This window comes from Aegilops tauschii, chromosome 2, assembly GCF_002575655.3.
Source record: "Aegilops tauschii subsp. strangulata cultivar AL8/78 chromosome 2, Aet v6.0, whole genome shotgun sequence".
Classification (NCBI taxonomy): Eukaryota; Viridiplantae; Streptophyta; class Magnoliopsida; order Poales; family Poaceae; genus Aegilops; species Aegilops tauschii.
The window spans coordinates 38,540,170-38,565,190 of record NC_053036.3 but is presented as its reverse complement, the minus strand read 5'-3'; the positions used below and the strand labels follow the sequence as shown (position 1 = coordinate 38,565,190).

General features: G+C 50.1%; 2 protein-coding genes across 2 annotated transcripts; one reads left to right on the top strand and one right to left on the bottom strand.

Annotated features, from left to right (window-relative positions):
- Positions 1-16,091: 16,091 nt before the first annotated feature.
- On the top strand, positions 16,092-18,838 carry LOC109743676 (receptor-like protein kinase THESEUS 1). Its single transcript, XM_020302765.4, has one exon. It carries the CDS (start codon positions 16,236-16,238, stop codon positions 18,669-18,671), a length of 2,436 nt encoding a protein of 811 aa, XP_020158354.1. The 5' UTR covers positions 16,092-16,235; the 3' UTR covers positions 18,672-18,838.
- A 303-nt stretch (positions 18,839-19,141) lies between these two features.
- On the bottom strand, positions 19,142-24,467 carry LOC109743671 (uncharacterized). Its single transcript, XM_020302759.3, has 9 exons — positions 24,310-24,467; positions 22,645-24,225; positions 22,081-22,307; positions 21,660-21,992; positions 20,993-21,239; positions 20,570-20,698; positions 20,261-20,476; positions 20,048-20,171; positions 19,142-19,642 (listed from the first exon to the last, which is right to left on the bottom strand). Exons 2-9 carry the CDS (start codon positions 24,187-24,189, stop codon positions 19,407-19,409), a joined length of 3,057 nt encoding a protein of 1,018 aa, XP_020158348.1. The 5' UTR covers positions 24,190-24,225; positions 24,310-24,467; the 3' UTR covers positions 19,142-19,406.
- Between the last annotated feature and the right edge of the window lie 554 nt (positions 24,468-25,021).

The window sequence follows — 25,021 nt, the reverse complement described above, 5'->3', positions numbered from 1 at the left end:
GTATGGCCTCAAACAAGCCCCTCGCGCTTGGTATGATACACTCGAAGACTTCCTGAAGAGCAAAGGCTTCAAACCTGGTTCCCTGGATCCCACACTCTTCACGAAGACATATGATGGTGAACTGTTTGTGTGCCAAATATATGTGGATGACATTATCTTCGGCTGCGCCAACCAGAAATACAGTGATGAGTTTGGACACATGATGCAAGAGCAATATCAGATGTCCATGATGGGTGAGCTGAAGTTCTTCCTTGGTCTTGTCAACAAAGCAATGGCATCTTCATATCTCAAGAGAAATATCTCAAAGATTGCCTGAAGAAGTTTGGAATGCAAGACTGCAAAGGTTACACGACGCCAATGCCAACCAAGAGTCATCTGAGTTCTGACGCCAATGGTAAAGAGTTCGATCAAAAGGTATACCGCTCCATGATTGGTTCTTTACTTTATTTATGTGCATCTAGGCCAGATATTATGCTTAGTGTTTGCATGTGTGCTTGATTTCAAGCGGCACCAAAGGAATCGCATCACTTAGCTGTGAAGCGAATTCTTCGATATTTGGCTTACACCCCAACATTAGGATTATGGTATCCAAAGGGCTCAGAGTTTGATCTAGTTGGATTCTCGGATGCTGATTATGCTGGTGACAAGGTGGATCGCAAGTCTACATCAGGCACATATCACTTTCTGGGACGATCACTTGTCTGTTGGTCTTCAAAGAAGCAGAACTGTGTATCACTCTCCACTGCTGAATCTGGATACATTGCTGCTGGATCTTGCTGCGCTCAGCTTCTATGGATGAAGCAAACACTCAAGGACCATGGCATCCATCTGAAACAAGTACCACTCTACTGTGACAACGAAAGCGCCATCAAGATTGCCAACAACCCAGTTCAGCACTTGAAGACAAAGCACATTGAAATTCGCCATCACTTTCTCAGAGATCATGTCATGAAGGAAGATATTGATATCATACACGTCAACACTGAAGAGCAACTGGCAGATATCTTCACAAAGCCCTTGGATGAGAAAAGGTTTTGCAAATTGCGGTGTGAGCTAAATATCTTGGAATCCTCAAATGTCATGTGATCAGGCACACATCCTAACACTTATGCATGTTGATGACTTAGATGTGCAACACACGAAGTAAAGTATATCTTCAATCAATGAAGACTTACACTCTAAGTGTGAATACATTAACGCGGAATTTGACTTCGGAGCGCCACGATAATTGTGCGCCGTGTCTGGGTCTAATACTTCCTATACGGTGGGTAACGCCACCACCAAATTCTTCTATTTGAAGTGTTTTTCTCATGGCGTTACATTTGCTATGTCTTTGCATTTGGTCTGTCTTCATTAACAACATGACTTCATGATTATCTTCACAATGTTGATTTGGTTTTATTCTGATATATGTTCTGTCCTCTATAGCATTCACTTATAGCTATGTCTTCTCGTTTGAATCTTTTGAACTAAGTGAATGTGATCGGACCCTAACCTCTCTATGCTTTCTACATCAAACTCTATCTATCCAAATCATATGCATTCTGTTGAAACTGTCGAATGTCTTCTCTGTGTCCTTGTCAGCAGAAGATACAGAGATAAACATTAACTCTGTTTTAAATGCTCAATTCTTATTGCCTGAAACCCAGAGAAGCCGGAACGACCATCCGACAGTCCAGGCGGGCGTGGGAACGTGGGACAACTCCCAATGTGTTGCATGTTCGCCACGTGTCCCTCAGATGTGAACCGCCAGGGGCACCTGCGTAATTGCGATGTGCCGTCCCTTTCCCTATAAATACACATCCAATCGCAGTCAAAATCTTTCTTCCACCTCTCCATCTCGACAAACCCTAGCGCCACCGCTAGCTCTCGACAACGCCGGCGACGAAGCGCTTAGCTGCCGCGACCTCTCCGACGCCGTCTTCACGCCGGCCGCGGACATCGTCTTCTCCGCCGCCGCCGTAGGTGTCCTCCGTCGCCAAGTTAGGCCACGGAAGATCGAACTGCTCGGCCTCATCTTCTACTCCGTCTAGCAGTTCATCATGTGGTAAATTAAAACCCTCTTTTTTACCTTCTTTTTGATCCTATAGATTCATCCTTTCTACCAAATGTGGTTTCTGCCTCCACAAATTTGGATATATCCTGTCTGCATCTCATATGATGCCTAGTATATTCACTTATGCTTCACACGTAGTTAGATTCCTCACTTGTACTTATTCTTGGATTCGTACAAATCTAGAACCAACTCTCAACATATAAGTGAATGTCTTCGCGCTATGAGGTCAATGTCTTCTAAACTGATTTATCTTCAAAATCTTCTGAGAATGCATATGACCTCTCCCCTTCCCTCGCATCTCTAATGCTGTCACAGGTACATGTCCGTGGGAGAATCCCTTGGTTCTCATGGTCTGCATTCATTTGCAGAATTCTTACAGCATCACATCAACTCTCCCGAAGCCAGTTCCTGTCTGTCCAGCAAGCGGAAGCCTTTGACAGTGTTGAAGCCATTCAGTCTGAACCTCATGGCAACAGAGAAGTCTGCAAGGAAGGGTGGAAGACAGCGCCGTGGGAATACATCAAGAGATTTGCCTCCTGACCTCTATGAGTTGTACAAGACAGATCCAGAGGAGGACTACAATCAGCGAAAAACCCGAATCCAATGGATTCGAAGATATTGGGCAGAACAATGGTACAAGTACAGGTTCGTGGCCCAGGAATATGCTGAGAAGAATGCCATCAAGCGACCCTGGGGAGACATCTTGTACAAAAATCTTCCACCCAGGTCCAGAGCTGAAGCCATTGAACAAGGCTTCTACCCTTGCATGGTCCGTGGACCACAGCCTGCAGATGCCGGCCCATCTTCATTGCTATGGTGTCGTGACGACAATCTGTTCAAGCACAACTTCCAGTTTGCCAAGAACTCGGCCAAAGAAAACAAGAAGTCGCGGGGATTAGACTTCAACCCCGGTCCCTCTGCTCCTCGTGCCGATGGCACACGCGAAGCTGAACCCAATCTTGTTGGGCCCTTCTACAACTTGGAAGGTCTCATCACTCATATTATGGTTCAAGGGACAGCCGTGGATGAACCTGCAGACGACGCTGATTCTGACGAAGTGCCTGCACCACCGAAGCCTAAGAAGCTGAAGAAACCCAAGGCTTCGAAGCCTTCCACTGCACCAAAAGCTTCACGAGCGAAGCCTCTGGCCACTGCTCCTCCTGCACCAAGTGTGCAGTCTGAGGATCTCTCACGCATCTCCAAGTCTGAGAAGAAGAAAAAGAAGCCCATGCACACCACTGGTCCAGCTCTGACCCCTGCTGCTGTTCTGAGGAATGAGAATGACGCCATTGATCTGTCAAGTGACGACGATCTTGCTGATGACGCTCTTGAGCAGCTGATAAAGAGCAAGCAAGAGGCAGAAATCTTCAATGATTTGCCTCTCTTTGACGTGGAAGTATTGAACAACTTCATTGATGAGTGGTTTGACACCCCCAATCTCAGCTTTGACGATCTGCAACTTCCCATTGGCCTATGCGTCTCCTTCCATGGCGCCATTGCTCCTAAGCTGGCTCTTGCTCAGAAAATTGTTGAGCTGAAGCACAAGATCGATTATGAAAAGGCTCAGTTCAAGAAGCACATGGACAAGCTCAGCGTGGCAGACGTCCAAAACTTCAAGGTCATGCTGCATGAGCTCAAGGAAGCGTTTCACAAGAAACGTGATGAAGCCAAAGGTTCTCGTGAGCGCATGAAGATTCTCGCTGCCAAGTGTGTTCAAGCTTACAATGAAGCTGAGAAGCGCAAGGCACTTGGGCGTCCTGGCATCGACCCTAAGATGGCTGCCAAGCAGAAGAACAAGCCTGTTGTGGACCAAGCTGAACCATCCAGGCGGCAAGAACCTCGCATTGTCTTCCCCGCTAGTATGACAGGCGTGAAGCCTAAGGTCCCCACAGTGGCTTCAGAGCTTCAGAAGACAAGGGCAGCTGAAGCCAAAGCTAGAAAGCGCAAGACCAAGAACACCACTGATGATGCTCCACCCACCAAGAAGCGCAAGACCAAGAAGAAAGATCGGGCTGCTCCTACAGAGCCCCTTGTCGTCGAGCCAATTTCTGTTGCTCGTCCTCCATCTGCACAACAAGAACGTCGTTTGATAGTTCACGACCTGCTTCCCCAGAGGCTCCTGAAGCTGAAGACATTCCAGCTGTTGACCCCACCGCAGCTGAAGACATTGGTCATCAAGACAATGTTGAAGATGAGGAAGTCCTTCCTCAGATCGAGCACAATGTGGCAGCATCGCCTGTTCTCACGAACAGTGAACTCATCAGCATTGGTCGTCCATTGACGCCAATTGCTCAGGATGACTCATGGGTTGATCACCCACAAGACTCCCCCCGTCAAGCAGAAACACCAGTTACTCCCCCAACTCAAGTCACCACTCCGGTGATTGAAGATGAAGACTTTGTGGCCCAACCAACTCCATCTCCACAAGCGTCACCAGCGTTCCATAGGCTTCGCAAAGGACCAAGGCCACAGGTCACTCTGTCAAGTGTTCCAGAAGGAGAAGAGCGCCAATTGGTGTCACGCCAAGTCTTTCCTGGAGCCTCTCCAACTGTGAACAACCCCGAGACTGAAGCCAACATGGCTGAAGATATTCCGGCTGCATCAGCCGATGACCAAGAAGAACCACGAGTTGAATAAGAACGTGTTGCTATACCCCCAACCAATCCTGAAGTTGTTCTCGAGGAGAACGTGTCCGACCCTCCAGCTACTCAAGTGGAGGCTAACAACATTGAGGCGACCACCAACACCAACACTGAAGCCAATGACATTGTCATGGCTGAAGCTAATATGGCGCCTGAAGTCAATGTGGTGCCCGAAGTGATAGCACCTGAAGTCAATGCTACACCTGATGCAAATTTGCAGCCTGAAGCCACTGCCACTGCTCCTGTACCGCCTCCCAGGCCACATACTATAGAGCAAGCATACAACTATGGTCAGCTGGTCACTGTCAGATGGCCTATTCTGGTTCCTCCACCTGCTGCTGGTCCGCAATTTGATTATCATGTCGAGCACAAGCCTCAGCTCCAGAAGCCAAAGCCAAGATTGCCCAGGTTTCCAGGTACTGCCACTTCACCAGGGTCCTTCAATGCAAATGGCTTCATTGCGCACAACACTTTCTTTGATAGCGCCAAGAACCCCTATTCCAAGCCAAGGATTTCATCAGATCGGTTCTGGAGCTATCATCAGTTCTTTATGATCAAGGGCACATCTTCCCTCATATGCGTCTTGACTGTGAAGCCATTGCTGGATTGCCATGCCTTGAAGAAGCCCTTGACTGCTTTCGTGATGCTGGATTGCTGAATTTTGTGACTGATAAGGAGCATTGGAATGAAGAGCTTCTGCTGCAATTCTATGCCACCCTCCACATTCGCGGCTACAACAGGGATCCGAAGACATGGATCCTTGAGTGGATGACAGGCAACGTACACCATGAAGCTAAAGCTTTTGACATTATTGAGCTCACTGGTCTGCCCACTCCAGGTGAACTATATGAACCTGGTTGTCAGCTTCACCGCAATGCTTTGGAGAGCATCTTTCAGAAGCCAGAGCCCAACATGAGCCAAATGTTGAGCATGATGAAGCCTCTGCCACATGACGCTGATTACCCAAAGGAGTTCTTTGTCGAATACCTAGAGTATCTACCCCGCACTATTTATCATATCATCAGGCAAACTCTATGGCCTGTCAAAGGACATTCTTCAGCAGCAAAACTTGAAGGAGAAATGAAGACTTTGGTCTTTTATATCTTCAACAGCATCAGCTTCAATGCTCAAGACTTCTTTATCAGGCAGCTGGCTGCATCAGGCTCTGATCTCTTTGGACTGAAGTTCTACGCTCCATGGGTTATGCGCCTCATCAAGCTACATTCAGCTGTCAACTATCAGCCATCTGCTCGCAACCATCTGATCTTTCTGCCAGAGGTTGATATGTCAGTTGAAGCCATATACCCAGAGCCTACCAAGGAGCCTGTTTGTCTTCACAATGCTGATCACCAAAGCTTCACGCAACCCATTGAAGGAGTCCAGGCAGTCACTCGTGTTTATCCTTTGGCTGGCAATACACGCTTACCTCACCGTGCTCAAACTGAAGCCACTGAAAGCACTATTGCTCAAAGGCCTCGGAAGCGATCTCGTGTTCTCAATGACCGAGAGCTTCTCGTCGCACTGCATCAGAAACAGGATAAGCATCACTACTGGCTGAAGCGTCAGATGCAAAGCCTCTTGGTGGACGTCAATCGCATTCGCAATCTTGCCACCAAGAATGCCTTTGTCACTCATGAAACCTGTCGGAGGTCTTGGAAGAGTTTGACATTGTTGAGTGCTGAAGCAGATCTTCAAGACGATGGCTTCACTGAAAGATTCAAGTTTGACTCCACTCCTCTAAGGAATGCTGTCTTGCGTCGAACTCCGTCTCTTGAAGACTCTGATTATTCCTCCTCAGCTGCAACGGTGAATGCCAGAGTGATAGATGATCAAGATGATGCTACTTCGCCACCTCCAACTTCAGCGCGTATCGACACTGCACCAAGTTCTTCTACACCGCCAAACCCCGACGCCGACCCTGCATCTTCTGCTACTCCTTCTGGGAACGAGTAGAGGCTCTATGTCTTCAAACATTTTTTGTCCTTACTGACAAAAGGGGGAGAAGCATATGAGTTGATAGTCTTCAAGCGGGTCCATATGGGCGGTTGCTTTATATTTTTCCTGGTGTTTACAACTCTCGCTTTTTGATACATTTGGTTCTTTGAGTTGTAACACTTAAACTTGATGGTCGTCTGCTACTTGTTTGCTATTCTGTGATGCGATGATAAATTCCGCATGTGCGATGATAAATCCCGCACGAAGTCATATTGCAGACGTCCATTTTTCATTATGCATATCATTATCTTCGTTATATCAAATCATGCATGATGAATTGTCTTCATAAGTTGAAGAGGATCTCCACAAGAAAAACCTGCCATGTGCATTTGCATTCCAAAAGCAAATTACTTATATGCACATCTTCAGGGGGAGCCTTTTGCTACTTATGAAGACAATACCTAAATCCTTTACAATTTCACATACTTTTATCCCCGTTGAAAACTTCAGCCAGTTTGTCATCAATCACCAAAAAGGGGGAGATTGTAAGTGCATCTAGTGCCACCCCTAGTTGGTTTTGGAGTATTGACGACAAACCTGTTGAGGGACTAATGTGTTTGTGAGAATTGCAGGATAACACAGGTAGTAGTCCCTCATTGATTCGGTTTACCTACCAGAGATGACCCCTAAAAATGTATGAAGACATTGAAGACAATGGTGGTATGTGAAGATATTCACATTGAAGACTATGACAAGAGAAGGCATTGCGTGAAGACTATGGAGCGCGAAGACTTAGTTGTTTCCTTGTTTCCTTTTCTTCTTTGTTGAGTCGTAGGAACCACCGTACTGTTAAGTGGGGTCCCAGTGAATAAAGTCAGAGTGACTGAAGCGATGCTCAACCAAATCCTATGTCTTCGAGCGAAGACAATGAGAGCAAATCTTATCCAGAGCTGGATGAGTCAGCTTTACTTGTAGCCCAAGTCAAGCTGCCGCGTGTGTTTGAAATCTGACCGTTGGAACACGTGTCGGTTCCTTAGTGACCTAGGGTCATTTCGGACAAATCAGGTCGGGTTGCCTAGTGGCTATAAATAGCCCACCCCCTACACCATAAATTGGTGGCTGCTCAGAGTTAGTGCACGGCTTTTGTCGTTTGAGAGCAACCCACCTCCGAAGCTTTTGAGAGAGAGAAATCCTTGCGAGGACAAAGCCCAAACACCCAGAGCCAAAGAGTGTTAGGCATCACTGAAGTCTTTCTGTCCGCGTGACCTGAAGACTTGTTACACTTGAGGACTGTGAATCCTCCAGCCGGTTAGGCGTCGCGTTCTGAGCATCCAAGAGTCATTGTGGATCGCCGGTGAACGAAGTCTGTGAAGGTTTGGAAGTCTACCTTGAAGACTTACCAGAGTGATTGGGCGAGGACTGGGTGTCCTTAGCTCAAGGGGAATAAGGTGAAGACGTGGTCTTCTGAGTTGAATCTCAGCCTCCCTAACCAGACGTACAGTTGTCACAGCAACTGGAACTAGTCCAACAAATCCTGTGTCCTCACCAAGTGACTGGTTCTATCCTCTCCCTCTCTTTACTTACAGTTTTTCTTCGTGAAGTCATTGCCTGCTTGCACTACTTGTTTGACTTCACTGTGTGACTACTATCATTGTTTGGCTTCATACTATCTTCCATCCTGATCTTTACTACCTAGCTGCTATTAGTCTTCGTGCTTTCACTTCATTGCATACTTGACTATGGCTTGCTTAGTGTAGTCTACCTTCCGCTGCATATCAATAGGTTCATTTCTATTGTTTGTCTTCGAAACTCTCATGTTTTGAAGACGTTCATAAAAATCGCCTATTCACCCCCCCCCCCCCTCTAGTCGATAACTAGCACTTTCAGTTAGTATGCTTGAAGTATTATTATTTTCATGTCAATATTAAACTTTTGTCTTGAATCTTATGGATTTGAATATTCTTGCCACAATAAAGAGAATTACATGGATAAATATGTTAGGTAGCATTCCACATCAAAAATTCTGTTTTTATCATTTACCTACTCGAGGACGAGCAGGAATTAAGCTTGGGGATGCTGATACGTCTCCAACGTATCTATAATTTTTTATTGCTCCATGCTATTATATTATCTGTTTTGGATGTTTATGGGCTTTATTATACACTTTTATATTATTTTTGGGACTAACTTATTAACCCAGAGCCCAGTGCCAGTTTTTGTTTTTCTCCTTGTTTCAGTGTTTCGCAGAAAAGGAATATCAAACGGAGTCCAAACAGAATGAAACCTTCGGGAGAGTTATTTTTGGAACGGAAGCAATCCAGAAGACTTGGAGTGTACGTAAGGGAAGCAACGAGGAAGGCACGAGGCAGGGGGGGCGCGCCCTCCACCCTCGTGGGCCCCTCGTGGTTCCCCTGATGTATTTCTTCCTCCTATATATACCAATATACCTTAAACCTTCGGGGAACATAATAGATCGGGAGTTCCGCCGCCGCAAGCCTCTGTAGCCACCAAAAACCAATCGGGACCCTGTTCCGGCACCCTGCCGGAGGGGGAATCCCTCACCGGTGGCCATCTTCATCATCCCGGTGCTCTCCATGACGAGGAGGGAGTAGTTCACCCTCGAGGCTGAGGGTATGTACCAGTAGCTATGTGTTTGATCTCTCTCTCTCTCGTGTTCTTGAGGTGATACGATCTTGATGTATCGCGAGCTTTGCTATTGTAGTTGGATATGATGTCCCCCCCCCCCCCTCTACTCTCTTGTAATGGATTGAGTTTCCCCTTTGAAGCTATCTTATCGGATTGAGTCTTTAAGGATTTGAGAGCACTTGATGTATGTCTTGCGTGGGATACCCGTGGTGACAATGGGGTATTCTATTGATTCACTTGATGTATGTTTTGGTGATCAACTTGCGGGTTCCCCCCATGAACCTATGCATAGGGGTTGGCACACGTTTTCGTCTTGACTCTCCGGTAGAAACTTTGGGGCACTCTTTGAAGTACTTTGTGTTGGATTGAATAGATGAATCTGAGATTGTGTGATGCATATCGTATAATCATACCCATGGATACTTGAGGTGACATTGGAGTATCTAGGTGACATTAGGGTTTTGGTTGATGTGTGGCTTAAGGTGTTATTTTACTACGAACTCTAGGGCTGTTTGTGACACTTATAGGAATAGCCCAATGGATTGATCGGAAAGAATAACTTTGAGGTGGTTTCGTACCCTACAATAAACTCTTCGTTTGTTCTCCGCTATTAGTGACTTTGGAGTGACTCTTTGTTGCATGTTGAGGGATATTTATATGATCCAATTATGTTATTATTGTTGAGAGAACTTGCACTGGTGAAAGTATGAACCCTAGGCCTTGTTTCCTAGCATTGCAATACCGTTTGTGCTCACTTTTATCATTAGTTACCTTGCTGTTTTTATATTTTCAGATTACAAAAACCTTTATCTACCATCCATATTGCACTTGTATCACCATCTCTTCGCCGAACTAGTGCACCTATACAATTTACCATTGTATTGGGTGTGTTGGGGACACAGGAGACTCTTTGTTATTTGGTTGCAGGGTTGCTTGAGAGAGACCATCTTCATCCTACGCCTCCCACGGATTGATAAACCTTAGGTCATCCACTTGAGGGAAATTTGCTACTGTCGTACAAACCTCTGCACTTGGAGGCCCAACAACGTCTACAAGGAGAAGGTTGCGTAGTAGACATCAGTGCACAGCTTTTGTCATTTCAGAGCAACCCACCTCCGAAGCCTTTGAAAGAGAGATCCTTGCGAGGACAAAGCCCAAAACACCCAGCCAAAGAGTGTTAGGCATCACTGAAGTCTTTCTATCCGCCTGACCTGAAGACTTGTTACACTTGAGGACTGTGAATCCTCCAGCCGGTTAGGCGTCACGTTCTGAGCATCCAAGAGCCATTGTGGATCGCCGGTGAACGAAGTCTGTGAAGGTTTGGAAGTCTACCTTGAAGACTTACCAGAGTGATTGGGCGAGGACTGGGTGTCCTTAGCTCAAGGGAAATAAGGTGAAGACGTGGTCTTCTGAGTTTAATCTCAGCCTCCCTAACCAGACGTATAGCTGTCACAGCAACTGGAACTGGTCTACCAAATCCTTGTCTTCACCAAGCAACTGGTTCTATCCCCTACTTCCTTTACTTTTCAGTTTGTCTTCGTGAAGTCATTGTTTGCTTGTCTGATCTAATTGACTTCACTGCGTGAAGACTATTACATGTTTCGCTTCATACTTTCTTCCATTTTGATCCATACTACCTGGCCGCTGATAGTCTTCGTACTTTCTCAATATTGCTTACTTGACTATATGGCTTGTCTAGTGTAGTCTATCTTCCGCTGCATATCTATAGGTTCATTTCATCTGTTTGTCTTCAAAGACCTCGTGTTTTGAAGACTTTCATAAAAATCGCATATTCACCCCCCCTCTAGTCAATAACTAGCACTTTCAGAATTCATCACCAACACAACATCTATTACCTTTTGGAGTGGTGTCTCCTAGATTGGTTAGGTGTCACCTGGGAGTCTCCAAGATCATGTGGAGTTGAACCAAGGAGTTTGTAAGGGCAAGGAGATCGCCTACTTCGTGAAGATCTACCCGAGTGAGGCTATCCTTCATGGACGGAAGCCCCTTCGTGGGTGAAGCCCTCCGTGGACTCGCGCAGCCGTTACCCTCCGTGGGTTGAAGTCTCCATCAACGTGGACGTACGATAGCACCACCTACTGGAACCACGCCAAAAATCATCGTGTCTTCGTTGCGTTTGAAATCTCCAAACCCCTCCTTTACTTACATGTGCAATGTTTTACTTTCCGCTGCTATACTCTTAGAATTGCATGTGTAGGGTGATACTTGACCGAAAGTGCCTTGGAGCACCCGGCGACTACAACCATTGAAATCGCTCCCATTCAATCGCATTGGGATCCCATCCACTATATTAGGGTAGTGTGTATTAGATGAATCTGCACCATGTATAGCTCTTCAGCATTTCCGTATCAAATGACGAAACAACTGTTCTCTCTGACATGCATGTGTACCCCACGTGCTATCTGCCTCAACGACCAACGCCCACCAATCCAGCATCAATTCAATACACCCCGCTCCTCATCCTCCCATCGTTGCCCTTCTTCCCCAGGACATGCGATTCTTCCCCATTCATCCTTCTTCGAAATCCTCTTCTACAGCTCCTGCCCCTTCTTTCCCAAACTTCTACTTGCCACGTGGAACAAAACTAGAATGAACTAGGAAGACTATGTCCGCCCTGGCCGTCACTCGAGCTTGCCGCGTCCTTTGCCTCCATGGCCGACGACACCACGTCCGCCATGACCGCCGACACCAAGTCATGCGTTCTGGAGGCCAGCACAACGTGTGTGGAGAAAGCTAGGAGGAAGACGATGCGCAAATCTAGATAGCCATCGTTGTTTGTGCTTGACGCGTTCAGGGCACCGCGTCTGCCTGGCCGCTGATTCATGTTCTCCGTTCCCGCGGCCAGCGATAACATCATCGTCGGGACATCTTCATAGCATACGTTGTTTGACTCCTGGTCATCCCCGTCGTGTCGCCGTCAAGCTCTGTATGGCCATGCCCCACCTCAGCAACAGTGTCATGTACGCCGTGCTCGCCCTGGTCGAGGCCGTGAGCTTCATGCTCGTAGTTGCCGTCCTAGACCTGAGCTTGCGCGTGGCCGGCGTCCTCCGAGTCTCCGATCGTCTTATACATCATTTAATACGTTATTGTCTCACGGTGGAGCGGCAGCGGCGACACCGCGTGTGCCCCGGCCGCCGGCACCATGGTGCCTTCCTGAACCCAGCTGTACTACATCCAAGCACGATAAGAACTGGCCGCTTCCCACAGCTACCATCTTCCGCGTCCGCGTTGTCTCCGTCGCCGTCAAGCTCCGCATGGACGTGCTCCTCCTCACCCACTGTGTTCTATATGTCGTGCTCATGGTGAAGGACATGGGCTTCTTCCTCATGGCCGGCCCCCTTGACCCGAGCTTGTGCCTGGCGGGACGGTCGTGCTTAATGGCCACAAACGTATTGCTCGCATCTGACAAAAGACAGTTGGGGGGCCGAAATTAATGTGATTCTTTGTTCATACGCAATATACGTCTCGTATTGGATGGAAGCAAACTTACACTGCATCCATCCCGAGACAGTAATGGACGTACAGATTACAGGGAGTGGAGCCTCCGTGTGCTCCTAATCCGCCTCCGATACTTGACTTGCTAGAATTGTTAAAATCTGCTTACAACTAAAATTGAAAAAATGTTATGCTTTATTTGGTCAAGTAAATGACGAAGAAGAGGCTACCCAGCATCAATGTTTTTTGCGAACGTGTCCCAAGCAGAAAATCCAATGTTTTTTGCATCCAGGATAATTGATTTATTTTTTCTTTGAAAGCACCTCCCATATATTAATCAATTAACAAGTTCTTACAATCCTTCATTACAGAATCAGCCACGCAGGGCGGACACTAGTACAGAATCACTGATTTCGGACCCACATACAAACATAAAGCAAATTTATTTTCTCTCTGCGGCTGCATGTCGTTAATGCTGCACTGCACCTGCACTGACGATCTAGAGTTCTAGACCGTTTGGGTTTGGTACAACTAACTGTAACAACATGAGCAAACAAACAGAGACGTGAGGTATAGATCACATGCGTCCACAGCTCTCTCATGCCATGCCATCCCTTTCTCATGCTCAACTACTAATCTGCATCCACGTACAGTATTAACCAAGGGAGATGCATTTGTGCCAGTCAGAGAGGTGGATTGGATCTATCTAATCTGCCACACCGACACCGGCCCACCCACCGGACACAGACGTCTGCTAGTCCTCCAAAATCAAGACTTGGCATCAGTGACATTAACGACAAACAAAAGATGCTACTCACAGTATGCACGCACAAGATGGATGATGCAGACAGAAGAACAAGAAGAATGGCACAGGCTCAAGCTACACAGCCAGGCATCATCATCATCATAATCACATACCTCATCAGTTAGTTACTTACTTACAGAGAACATCAGATCATGGCTAGCAGAGATATCCCACATCTTCCTGTACAAGAGGAAGGTGCTGAGCTGGGCTCTCCCTCGCATCACACCTGCTGGTAGGGTTGCAACAACCACCAAAAGGGCAAGATATATCATGCTCTTTGGGCCATTTGCCGCCCTATAATCTATATACATTCGCCTACTATATGTGCCGGAGATGTCTACAAGGCTGAATGACCGTCCATGTCGAGGCACATTCGCTGTTAGTGCCTCCCCAAGTTCCTGAACTTGTCCTTCATATCCACCTGCGCACAGGAATCGTCGTTTCAGCCTCGGACGTGGCACAAACCCAAAGACAGACCGTGTCACCAAAGCGAAAGGCCATGTGCAGAAACCGGAATACATACATACCGTCGATCTGTCTTGAAACACGTCGGGGTAGGCAATCTTGATGTCCTTCCAGTTGCCTCTTCCGTACCTTCAGCAGCAACAGCAGACGAATATATATGAATGAATGAATAAATAAAGAAATGAACACACACCATCAGGAAGAAGTGAAGCAGAGGTTTCTCTAGGGGAGCTCTATTTTCGATGTGAAAAGTAAGAGCGAGAGAAGACGGCGTACTTGTCAACCCCTTCGATCAGGGTTCTCTCTTGTATCTCGGTCCATTTCTTTCTTGTTTTGTATGGAACTGCGGGCGGGGGCCTCATCTTCCTTTCGTAATTCGGTAACCGGCGCTGATGTGGCGGCCTTTCAGAGTCGGAGTCGCCAGAATCCCACTGCATTTACAAGATGGCAGCATACGATCAGGAATACTGCACCACATGCAACCCAAAAAAACAACCTTGAAGACGACCGATACTGAATAAGATTTTCTTTGTGTCTGCTAGCAGAGTTAAACTGCCAAAGATAGTCAACAACCAGACATGTGCATTTTCAGCGAGCGTTTTTGTTGCAGATTGTGGGAAGTCTGTAACTCAGATCTGAGATCAGGCATTTATGTAGTTATCTAAATTTATACCTTCTAACAATATCAGGGGTTTACTTTGAGAAAACAAACATGACAAGGTCACCAAAATAGGAGCATGACAACTAACATAGTGTTTAGGGTAACCAACAATTTTACCAAACATCATGCAACCAGAACATACATACAACTTATTCTTCCTGTAAATCCAGCTTATCCAAGTGTAACATGACAAGATTTATGCTAAAACGTTGATATTTTTTGTCATCAAAGATGAAGAGCTAAGAAAGCTGATATATTGCCCACAACAAAATTGCTAGAAGCTGCACGATTTTATAGGCTATACGAGAGCAATTTAAATACACAAAAGCCTCATAGGATCGCGTCTTTAACAGAACGTCAATAAAAGCCAAAGTGAAATCACCTGATAAACGATTGCACTAGGTTTCCTCTCCATAAGACCAGGCTTAGAACCCGTTACAGGATGGCTCTTGTCACGGTCAGGGGCAGCCTGCCCGGTGACACCAGAAGACGTAGCTTGCTCCTTGCCTTTGATTGCTGCGCCTGTAACCGGCTTTTCCGGAATTCGAGCATCCGTCGTTCTTTCTACTGGCTTTTGTTGATGTCGAGCATAATCCTCGTGGGCATGGTTAACTTCTCCTTTTTCCCTACCAAGATGAACTTCGTCATTTTGAGCACGGACATCCTCGTTCGCACCGCTTGTGCTGGGCGCATTGGCCGCCTCATCAACTTGAGGAGCCTTGGATGGATCTTGCCCAAGCTTGCCTAAAATCTCACGCTCCGTCGACTCCCCTACTGCATCAACCAACAAAATTGCGTTAATGGAGATGTAATTTTTTTTCTAGCTATCTTAAAACAAGATCAGAACCCAGAGTCGGAGGAGGTTCGCTCAACATGACCCATGGAAATTCTGAGATTTGGAAATTCTCAAGGAGATCTGGATAGGAAGGAAAGGGAATGCGGCGCTCACCGAGCCGGCGAAGTTTCTTGCGCGTGCCCTGGTCGGCGTTGGCCCACGTGTCGAGGGCTCCGGCGCCGGCGATCCGGTCGGCCTCGAGCTCGAGCTCGGAGGGAGGCAGGCTCTCCCACTCGGCGTCGACGAGGCGCCTGAGGGCGGCCACGTCGTCGCGGACGACGGCGAGTTGGTCGGGGAAGCAGGCCGCGACGCCAGGGTCGGCGAGTACGTCGCGCGCCTTGCGGAGGGGTTCGCCGGAGCCGTCGGCGTAAGAGCCCGACAGGGCGGTGTCGAGGGCGCGGAGCGCGAAGGCCTTGCGCAGGCGCGGGGAGGTGTGCGGGGAGACGGGCGGGAGGGCGGCGAGCAGGCCGGCGAGGAGGGAGTGGGGGACGCGGCGGTTGCCGGCGACGAACTCGAGCACGCGGAAGGCGTCGGCGGCGGCCAGGGGCGGCATGGTGGTGCTGGGTCGCCCAGGCCGCCGTCGCGTTCCCCTCCTTCTTTCTGTTGGGTTGGGCTCTGTCTGGGCCTGGGTCTCGGTATGGGCTTTGGGTTCGGCCCAACTCCATCTCCACTGGCTCCCTTTGCAGTCCAGCTCAGTGGCACTGAGCTTCAGTGAGTGAGCAGGAGACTGCGCCATGGCCGCTACCACCACCACCGACGCCGCCGCCGCCGGCCTGGTCCTCCTCCTCATCCTCTCCCACCTTGCGGTGGCGGTGGAGGTCGCCGGCGACCCTCTCCTCCTCGCGTGCGGCGCGCCAGCCGCCATCACCCTCCCCGACGGCCGCGTCTTCCTCCCGGACTCCAATGTCTCCATCTCCCCTCCCCACGCCTCCCGCGCCACCACCACCACGGCGTCCTCGCCGCTCTACTCCACGGCGCGCGTCTTCTCCGCCGAGGCCACCTACTCTCTCCCCGTCCCCCGCTCGCCCCACCGCCACCTCCTCCTCCGCCTCCACTTCCCCCAGCCCGCGCAGTTCCCCGTCGCCGCGGGCGACCTCGAGCTCGTCTCCGGCGCCCGTCCGGCCTCTCGTGCAACCAGAGGTCGCCACCGCTACCGCGAGTACCTGCTGCCGCACCGCGGCGGCGGCCTGCTGCGACTCCGCGTCTCGCCGCGCCCCGGCTCCCTCGCTCTCCTCAGCGCCGTCGAGCTCTTCCCGGCGCCGGACGCGCTGCTCCCGCTCCCGCTCAGCCCGCCGGAGCCTTTCCGGCTCGCCCAGACCTTCTACCGCGTCAATGCCGGCGCGGCGCGCGGGGAGGCCTCGCTCAACGACTCCTTCTGGAGGGTCTGGGAGGGCGACGCCGCCTACCTCCTCAACCCCGCGGCGGCGCGCTCCGTCTCCGTCGACCCGGCCAGCGTCCGCTACCCCGCGGGGGCCGCCCCGCCGCACGCCGCTCCGGCCGCCGTGTACGCGGACGCGCAGGAGATGGCCGACGCCGGCGTGGGCAACCAGCGGTTCAACCTGTCGTGGGCGTTCCCCGTCGACCCGGGCTTCCGCTACTCCGTCAGGCTGCACCTCTGCGACATCGTGGGCCGCAACTCCACCGACCTGGTCTTCGACGTCTACATCAACGGCGACGCCGTGCTCAGCTCCTTCGACCTGTCCGGCAAGCTCGGGCTGTTCAACGCCTACTTCGTGGATTTCATCGCCGACGCCCAGCCAGGGTCCGAGAAAATCTTGCTGCAGCTTGGGCCGCCTCGTCTGTCATACTCGAAGCCGAATGCCATCCTCAATGGCGTCGAGATCATGAAGCTCGGCGACCGGGAGGCGGTGCGCGTCGACACCGCTCAGACATCGAAGGCTGCACGCAAGAAGAAGGTTGCGGTTATCACCGCCGGCGGAGCAATGCTCATCGCCATCTGCATCGTGGGGACGGTGCTGCTCCTCAGGCACCGCCGGCGGAGGAAGAAACAACGGCGGTCCCTCAGCCGGCAGCCGTCCTCCTCCATAGGCCTGCACACGCACACCGGCATCTCGGCATCCAAGGTCTCAGCCGCCAGAAGCCACAGCCGCGCATCCTCGGGGCCGTCCCTCAGCATCGGCCAGATACGGCGGGCGACCGGCGACTTCGACGAGGGCCGGGTGGTCGGCGTCGGCGGGTTCGGCAAGGTGTACAGGGGGGTCCTGGAGAACGGCGCCGCGGTGGCCGTGAAGCGCGGGAATCCGCGGTCGCAGCAGGGCCTGCTGGAGTTCCGCACGGAGATCGAGATGCTGTCCAGGCTCCGGCACCGCCACCTGGTGTCCCTCATCGGGTACTGCCACGAGGACAACGAGATGGCGCTGGTCTACGAGTTCATGGCCGGCGGGCCGCTCCGGAGCCACCTGTACGGCGCGCCCGGGGCGCTCCCGCCGCTGTCGTGGAAGCAGAGGCTGGAGGCCTGCGTCGGCGCGGCAAAGGGCCTGCACTACCTCCATACCGGCGTCTCCGAGACGATCATCCACCGGGACGTGAAGACCACCAACATCCTCCTCGACGGGAACCTCTCCGCCAAGGTCTCCGACTTCGGGCTGTCGATGCCGGCGCCGGCCGTCGACCACGACGTCGGCACCGCCACGGTGAAAGGCAGCTTCGGGTACCTGGACCCGGACTACTTGAGGCGGCAGACGCTGACGGACAAGTCGGACGTGTACTCCTTCGGCGTGGTGCTCCTGGAGGTGCTCTGCGCCAGGCCGGCCGTCGACCCGGCGCTGCCCCGCGAGCAGGCGAGCCTCGTGGACTGGGCAATGCAGCGGCAGAGGCTCGGTGAGCTGGAGAGGGTGATGGACCCCCGGCTCGCAGGCGGCGTCGGCGCCGCCTCGCTGCGCAAGTTCGGCGAGACGGCGGAAAAGTGCCTCGCGGAGTACGGCGCTGATCGGCCGGCGATGGGCGACGTGCTGTGGAGCCTGGAGTGCGCGCTCCGGCTGCAGGAGGCGTTCCTGAGCTCTGGCGGCGAGGGGAGCAGCAGCATTGCATACGGCGGGCAGGGGCTTCCGGGCAGTGTTCGTCGGGTGGGCGGCGATGGTGAAGATGGTGCGGATGCTGGGGTGGCGACAAGGGTCTTCTCACAGATACTGGATCCAAGAGGAAGGTAGATATTAGGTTGGGCCAAGCTAGGTTCAGTTTAGAGTATTTCTGTTGAAATTGCTGGTGTTGTGGTTGCAAGATGATGATTGCAGGAGAGATGATGAAACGAGTACATTTTGAAATCTCACTGGAATCTGCATGTATATTGCAGCACATATCCTTGCATTCAGTTGGAGCTTGAAACGAGTCAAGCCGGGCACTGGTTTCCTACCAACTTTAGCGTGGCTGGTTCCTTTTTTCTTCCTTTTTCTTTTTGGTACATCGTATAAACAAGTTCAGAAATACCCAGACGAGCATCAGTTTCTCTTCTGAGCTGAAATGCAGATGCAATTTGGGCAGTTGATGAAGCCGTGTACTCCCAATATCCTACAGATGCACGGCTGCAAATTGCCAGATACAGCAGAAATAACAACCCGCTGCCGTTTTAATCTCCTTCAGCACCATTCATAGCAGAATACAGAAACACAACCAATGCAAAGAACGATAAACGGTAGTGCCATACTGTCAGCAAAACTAGCATAATGATTCAGGAATGTTGCTCATGTTGAGATGGGCCTTCACGCCTCCTCAACAGCAAGAAGGTTCATAACAGTTGATTATTCACGACCTTCGGAGCGAAACGCCTCACAGAAGAGCGAAGAAAGAGCAAAAAAAAACTTGTACAGGCCAAAACTTTTAAGACGGTGTGTGCACAGGCTGGACAACCCGAGCCTGCGAAGGGTTATTTTGCAAGGGCTCCCACATCAGGGGAACTTGATCAGCTCCGGTTGCAATGCCTTCTTCACCAGCTCCGACTGCTCCTGCACATGGACCGTCAAGAAGCCGGTGGCTGTGGCGGCCGAAGGCGCCCTGCCCACGTACTTGATGTCCTCAAAAGTGCCCCGCCCGAGGGTCTTCATGGCTGAGTAGAGGCGGGGTGAGATGTAGCTGTATGCGCCCATGTTCATTGGCTCCTCTTGGCACCACACGATCTCCGCATCTGTGTACATAGTGCAAACATGAACAGCTATACAACTAACAACTAAACTGAAGACAAAACAATGCAGCATATCGACTTGGACAACAACTGCTAACGGACAGCAGTAGCTACTACAAGCAACCAGCTACGAGTCAAGATTCAGGACACGCAGTGGTGCTGACGTCCTCCTAATCTATCCAGCACCAGCCCGGTGAGGTGTGGTATCAACCACAAGTGCCAGAACTCGCCATGTTCTACAAGCATATTAGTAGCAAGAAATACAGGTGCAACAAAACCAAAGCTCACTTTGATACAAGCAATGTCACCACATCACAATTTTGAAACTGTGAGGAACGACTGGCAAACATAGCAAATGTATGCATTCACACAAACAATGGATTAAATTTTGAGGAGAAGGATTCATACTTGGATATCTCTTTAGCTCTCTCTGGATAAGGTCGTACGGGAATGGGGAAAGTTGCTCAACCCTGCAAATAGCAACATCACTGCGCTCAGACTTTTTCCGCTCATCATCAAGTTCATAATACACCTGCAATATGACGATTTCAAAAGGGAGTTCATATCTGCACTCAACTGGTAATTTGTTTAGCTTGATTTGTGCTAAAAGGGAACACATACCTTTCCAGAACATAATACAAGGCGGTTGATACCCTCCTCGACTTCCTTGTGATCGTTACGGTCCTTTATCAGCCGCTTGAAACGTGTTCCTTGCTTATCAAATCCTGGGTGCCCTTCAACATCATCAAACTCAGAGAGGTTGGATTTACACTCCTTATGCCGAAGAAGGTTCTTGGGGGCCGTCACAATCAGCGGTTTCCGGAAATCCCTATGTATCTAGATCCCACAGACAGAGTATAAGGATTATTTCATGCTAGTAGCTACATGATGACATCTGGCAAAACTTTGGCATAGTGAAAACAAACTAACCTGACGACGCAGCACATGGAAATAGTTTGCAGGGGTTGTCACATTCACAACCTGCCAGTTACACTCCTGTATCTGCTTGCGAAGAGTTGGGTCCATTTCAGGTATGACAAAAGGATTGTCATCACTCATCTGTGGAACAAATTGATAATCTCCGGTAAGCAACAGACATTCAAGAACCAATCGTTACTCATCCACAAATAATGAAAACCAAGCCATCACCATAAAAATTCGAGCCATCAAAAGTTGTAAAACAAACCGTATTTTCTAGAATAGTGACAGGATATTTGAAACTGACGAACAACTAAAGCATGCTAGAGAACTATCAAAGAACAAGGATGCAAAAACAGGAGGCTGCTTCTGACTGGACAGGACTAATTGGCTGCATGATACAGAAAAGAACAAGAACTATGTTCTGTGAATTACCTGAAGGAAGCGCTCCAAACGGGAGCTGGAGTGTTCCGGACCTTGGCCATCATAACCATGAGGCAGTAGAACAACAAGGCCAGTTTGGCGCAGCCATTTTGCCTCTCCACTACTCAGAAACTGGTCAAACATCACTTGTGCACCATTGGAGAAGTCACCAAACTGAGCTTCCCAGAGTACTAGCGAATTCGGGTTCTCCATGGAGTAGCCCAATTCAAACCCAAGAACAGCGAATTCAGAAAGTGAACTGCAAAAAGCAAATTCGTGTCCTCAATCCCAAGAAAAAGCAAATTCTCCTTATTCAAATTGAAACTTGTTACAGGTAAAACAGGGGCCATCTCAAAACAATATATAACCAGAATAATCATAAAATTAAGTGGGCGGTTCGAGGCAGCAAGTAAAAGTAGAGCTTATCTAAATAATGGATACTTTTATCCATTCATGTCTAAAGACAAGTAGAGCTTATTGTTCTGCTGGTAAGCTGAACAATTATATTCCAAAGCATAGGTGGGCCAAATAAACCTACAGAACCGGTTATAGTTTCTCCATTTTTGTCTATGGACCAGGGGAACAAGAATGATCTTATAAGCTTCCAAATTTAACAAGTGCAGATACTATTACAGCAGTCACTAGGATGACATAAATATAGTTCCATTAGCAGACTTACCTGTTGCTAACAGTAAACAGCTCCTCATTCTGATTCATCACAACATGATCGAGCGGGCAGTATTTCGCCCCAGTTTCCTGGTCATGCACAACTGAATGCCGGTGGCTAAAAGTTCCCCTTTCCACATCCTGTCCACTCAGCCTAACATGGTTGCCTTCAACTATGAGTGCTGCAAAGGCAAGGGCTTCGGCAACAGCCCAATCAATACCTTCACCACTCTCGATCATTGCAGCGCGCTGCTCAAAAATCTTCTTCACTGCTCTGTGGGGCTTGAAGCTTTCAGGCAGAGTAGTAATTGCTTGCCCAACACGTTTCAGTACCTCCGGCTTAACCCTGCAAAGCAAGCATTTCAATGATGATGGATGGCATAACTGTTGAAGACATAAACTACAAGCATAATCAACACAAATAAAGCTGTTACCCGGTGTTGCGAACACGTGAAATTTGCTCAGGTGACTTAAAGCCAGTCCAGTAAGCCGAGAGCCAATCCCTCTTGTTGGGAACATAATCTTTGCTTTTAGCAAACTCTTCATTCAGGATTCGGTTCACTTTGTCGTGGATCCTCTGAACATCTTCTTTAGTGACTTCACCTGTTTCAAGCAGTTTCTGTTCATAAAGCTTCAATGAACTGGGATGGTTCTTAATGACCTGCCAAAGAATAATTTTCATCAGAAACAGTGAAACACAGGGTGCTAGAAGCACAAAGCATCAATATCAGCATAAAAGCACAAGTATGATAGAGACAGGAACAATATAAGAGGGTAATGATGCGGCTAAAAAGGAATGAGAATTGAGCTGAAGCATCAATATCAGCATAAAAGCACAAGTATGATAGAGACAGGAACACCATAGAGAGGGTAATCAGGTACAGATAAAAAGGAATGAACATTTTGCTGTATACTTTATTGATTAGAAACCTAACTACCAAAGTGGAAATGAACAACGACATATGCAAAAAACACAGATTCAGTAGCATGGGGATTACCTGATACATCTTTGGCTGTGTGAAGGATGGCTCATCAATTTCATTGTGTCCAAAACGACGGTAGCAGATCAGGTCGACCACCACATCAGAATGGAAATTCTGGCGCCACTCAGCTGCAAGTTCGCAGACACGTACAACAGCCTCCAGATCATCACCATTAACATGGAATATAGGGACATTCACGGCCTTGGCAACATCCGTGCAGTACTGGGAAGACCTGCCGGCTCTTGGATCAGTTGTGAAGGCAACTTGATTGTTGACAACAATGTGAATGGTTCCTCCAGTTGTGTAGTTTGGAAGGGCACTTAGATGGAGCGTCTCATACACCACGCCCTGCCCAGCAAAGCTGCCATCTCCATGAATAAGAATGCCCATGTTCTTTGTCCTGTCATCATCATTGGAGTAGAACTGCTTTGCCCGCGTCTTGCCAATGACAACAGGATCGACGGCCTCCAGATGACTGGGATTGGCGACCAACGACAAGTGGATCCTCTTGCCACCACGGGTGGGCCGGTCGTAGGAGGTACCCAGATGGTACTTGACATCACCGGTTCCAGTGTAGAGCCCATCCTCGCCTTCGACAGGCCTGGTCCCGCCAGCAAACTCACTGAATATCTGAGACAAGGGCTTGCGCACGACGTTCCCCAGCACATTGAGCCTCCCCCTGTGGGGCATGCCAATGACAATGTTCTCGACGCCGAGATCGGCGGACCTGTCGAACATCTCCTTCATGCCGGGGATGAGCGTCTCGCCGCCCTCGAGGCCGAACCGCTTGGCGGTGGCCCACTTGGTGGCGAGGAAGTTCTCGAACTGGGTGCTCCAGATGAGCCTGTCGAGCATGACGAGGCGGCGGTCCTTGGGGTACTCCCTGGGCGCGACGGTCTCGATCTTCTCGCGGAGCCAGTTGCACTTGTCGCGGTCGGGGATGTGCATGTACTCGAAGCCGATGGGCCCGCAGTAGGCGCGCTCGAGCTTGCCGAGGATCTCGCGGAGGGTGAGCACGGGCCGGTTCTCGGAGAGGAAGCCGGCCATCATCCAGACCCCGAGGAAGAACTCGCGGTCGAGGTCGGCCTCCGTGAAGCCGTAGAGGGCGAGGTCGAGGTCCTCGGGCACGGCGCGGTCGTCGAGCCCCAGCGGGTCGAGCGCCGCCTTCATGTGGCCGTTGACCTGGTAGGCGCGCACGAGGAGGAGCAGCTGCATGCTCTCCTGGATGGTCTGGCCGGAGAGGCCGGTGGCGGGGGAGCCCGCGGCCTGGCCGAGGAAGTTGCGGAAGAAGTTGTCCCACGACTCGTCGACGGAGGACGGGTCCGCCTCCCACGCGCGCTGCAGCTCCTCGAGGTAGACGCTGCTGGTGCCGTCGAGGAAGCTGTCGGTGAGCCTGGAAAGCGGGACGGCCCGCGGGGCCGGCGCCGCGGCCCTGCGGCGGAGCGCCGTGGTGTGGAACCCCGCGGATCGGGCGCCCGGGGTGGCGCTGGTGGCGCGGGCCAGGACCGCCCGCCGCGCGGCGTGGCGGGCCACCCCCGTAGCGGCGCGGAGCCACGTCATTGCTCTCGTCGTCCTCCCCTCGCGCTCCTCCTCGTCCTAAATCGAATCGAGACCAACGGAGGAGATCAATCGGAGAGAACTACGGCGGATCGGGGAGGAGGGGAGGGGATGGGGACGAACCTTGCGCGGTCAATGGCGGCGGCGGCCGCGAAACCCTCGTCGGAATCGAGGAAGGGAAGGGGGGCGAGTTTGTTTTGCCTTTTCTTTTTCTCTGGAGATTGATTTTGTCTTGGGAGAGGGTGCAGCCCCCGATGCGAATGCGGTGCTGGCTGTACGAGGGGTGGTGGGGGATAGAAAGGGACGAACGGAATGGCTTCGGGTCAAAAGCGGTGGCGGGTGGGTCCGGTCCGGTGGGGTGGGGGGCAGGGTTCCGGTTCAAAACGTCGCTTTTTTTTTCTTTCCAGAGGAAATCGTGTCGCCGCTCACCGACACGGCGCCGCGTGGTCATCTAGACAACTTTTTCTTTTGAAACTGTCATTTAGAGATATTTAGGAATTTAATAATGTCTTCTCTTTGGGATATGTCAACTTATCTTCGGATTGTTGAGATAGGATGTCTTGTCTAGCCATTGGTGACGACGAAGAGTTAAATAAAAGATACATGACCAAGGGAAGATATCTTATATCCCCCCACAAAAAAGGATATCTTACCCCAATAACAGTTTCTTTCATTATCTCTGCTATTTAAACATAGGTTGGTTTGTAGTATGTTGGGCTTCGCCTCCGCCCGTTCCACGGCCTTATCCCCACGTTTTCGCGGTAACCTAATCAAATCATATTTCATCAAAACCTCAACTAAATCAAAACTTTCCTTATCTTTCTCTACTTATATC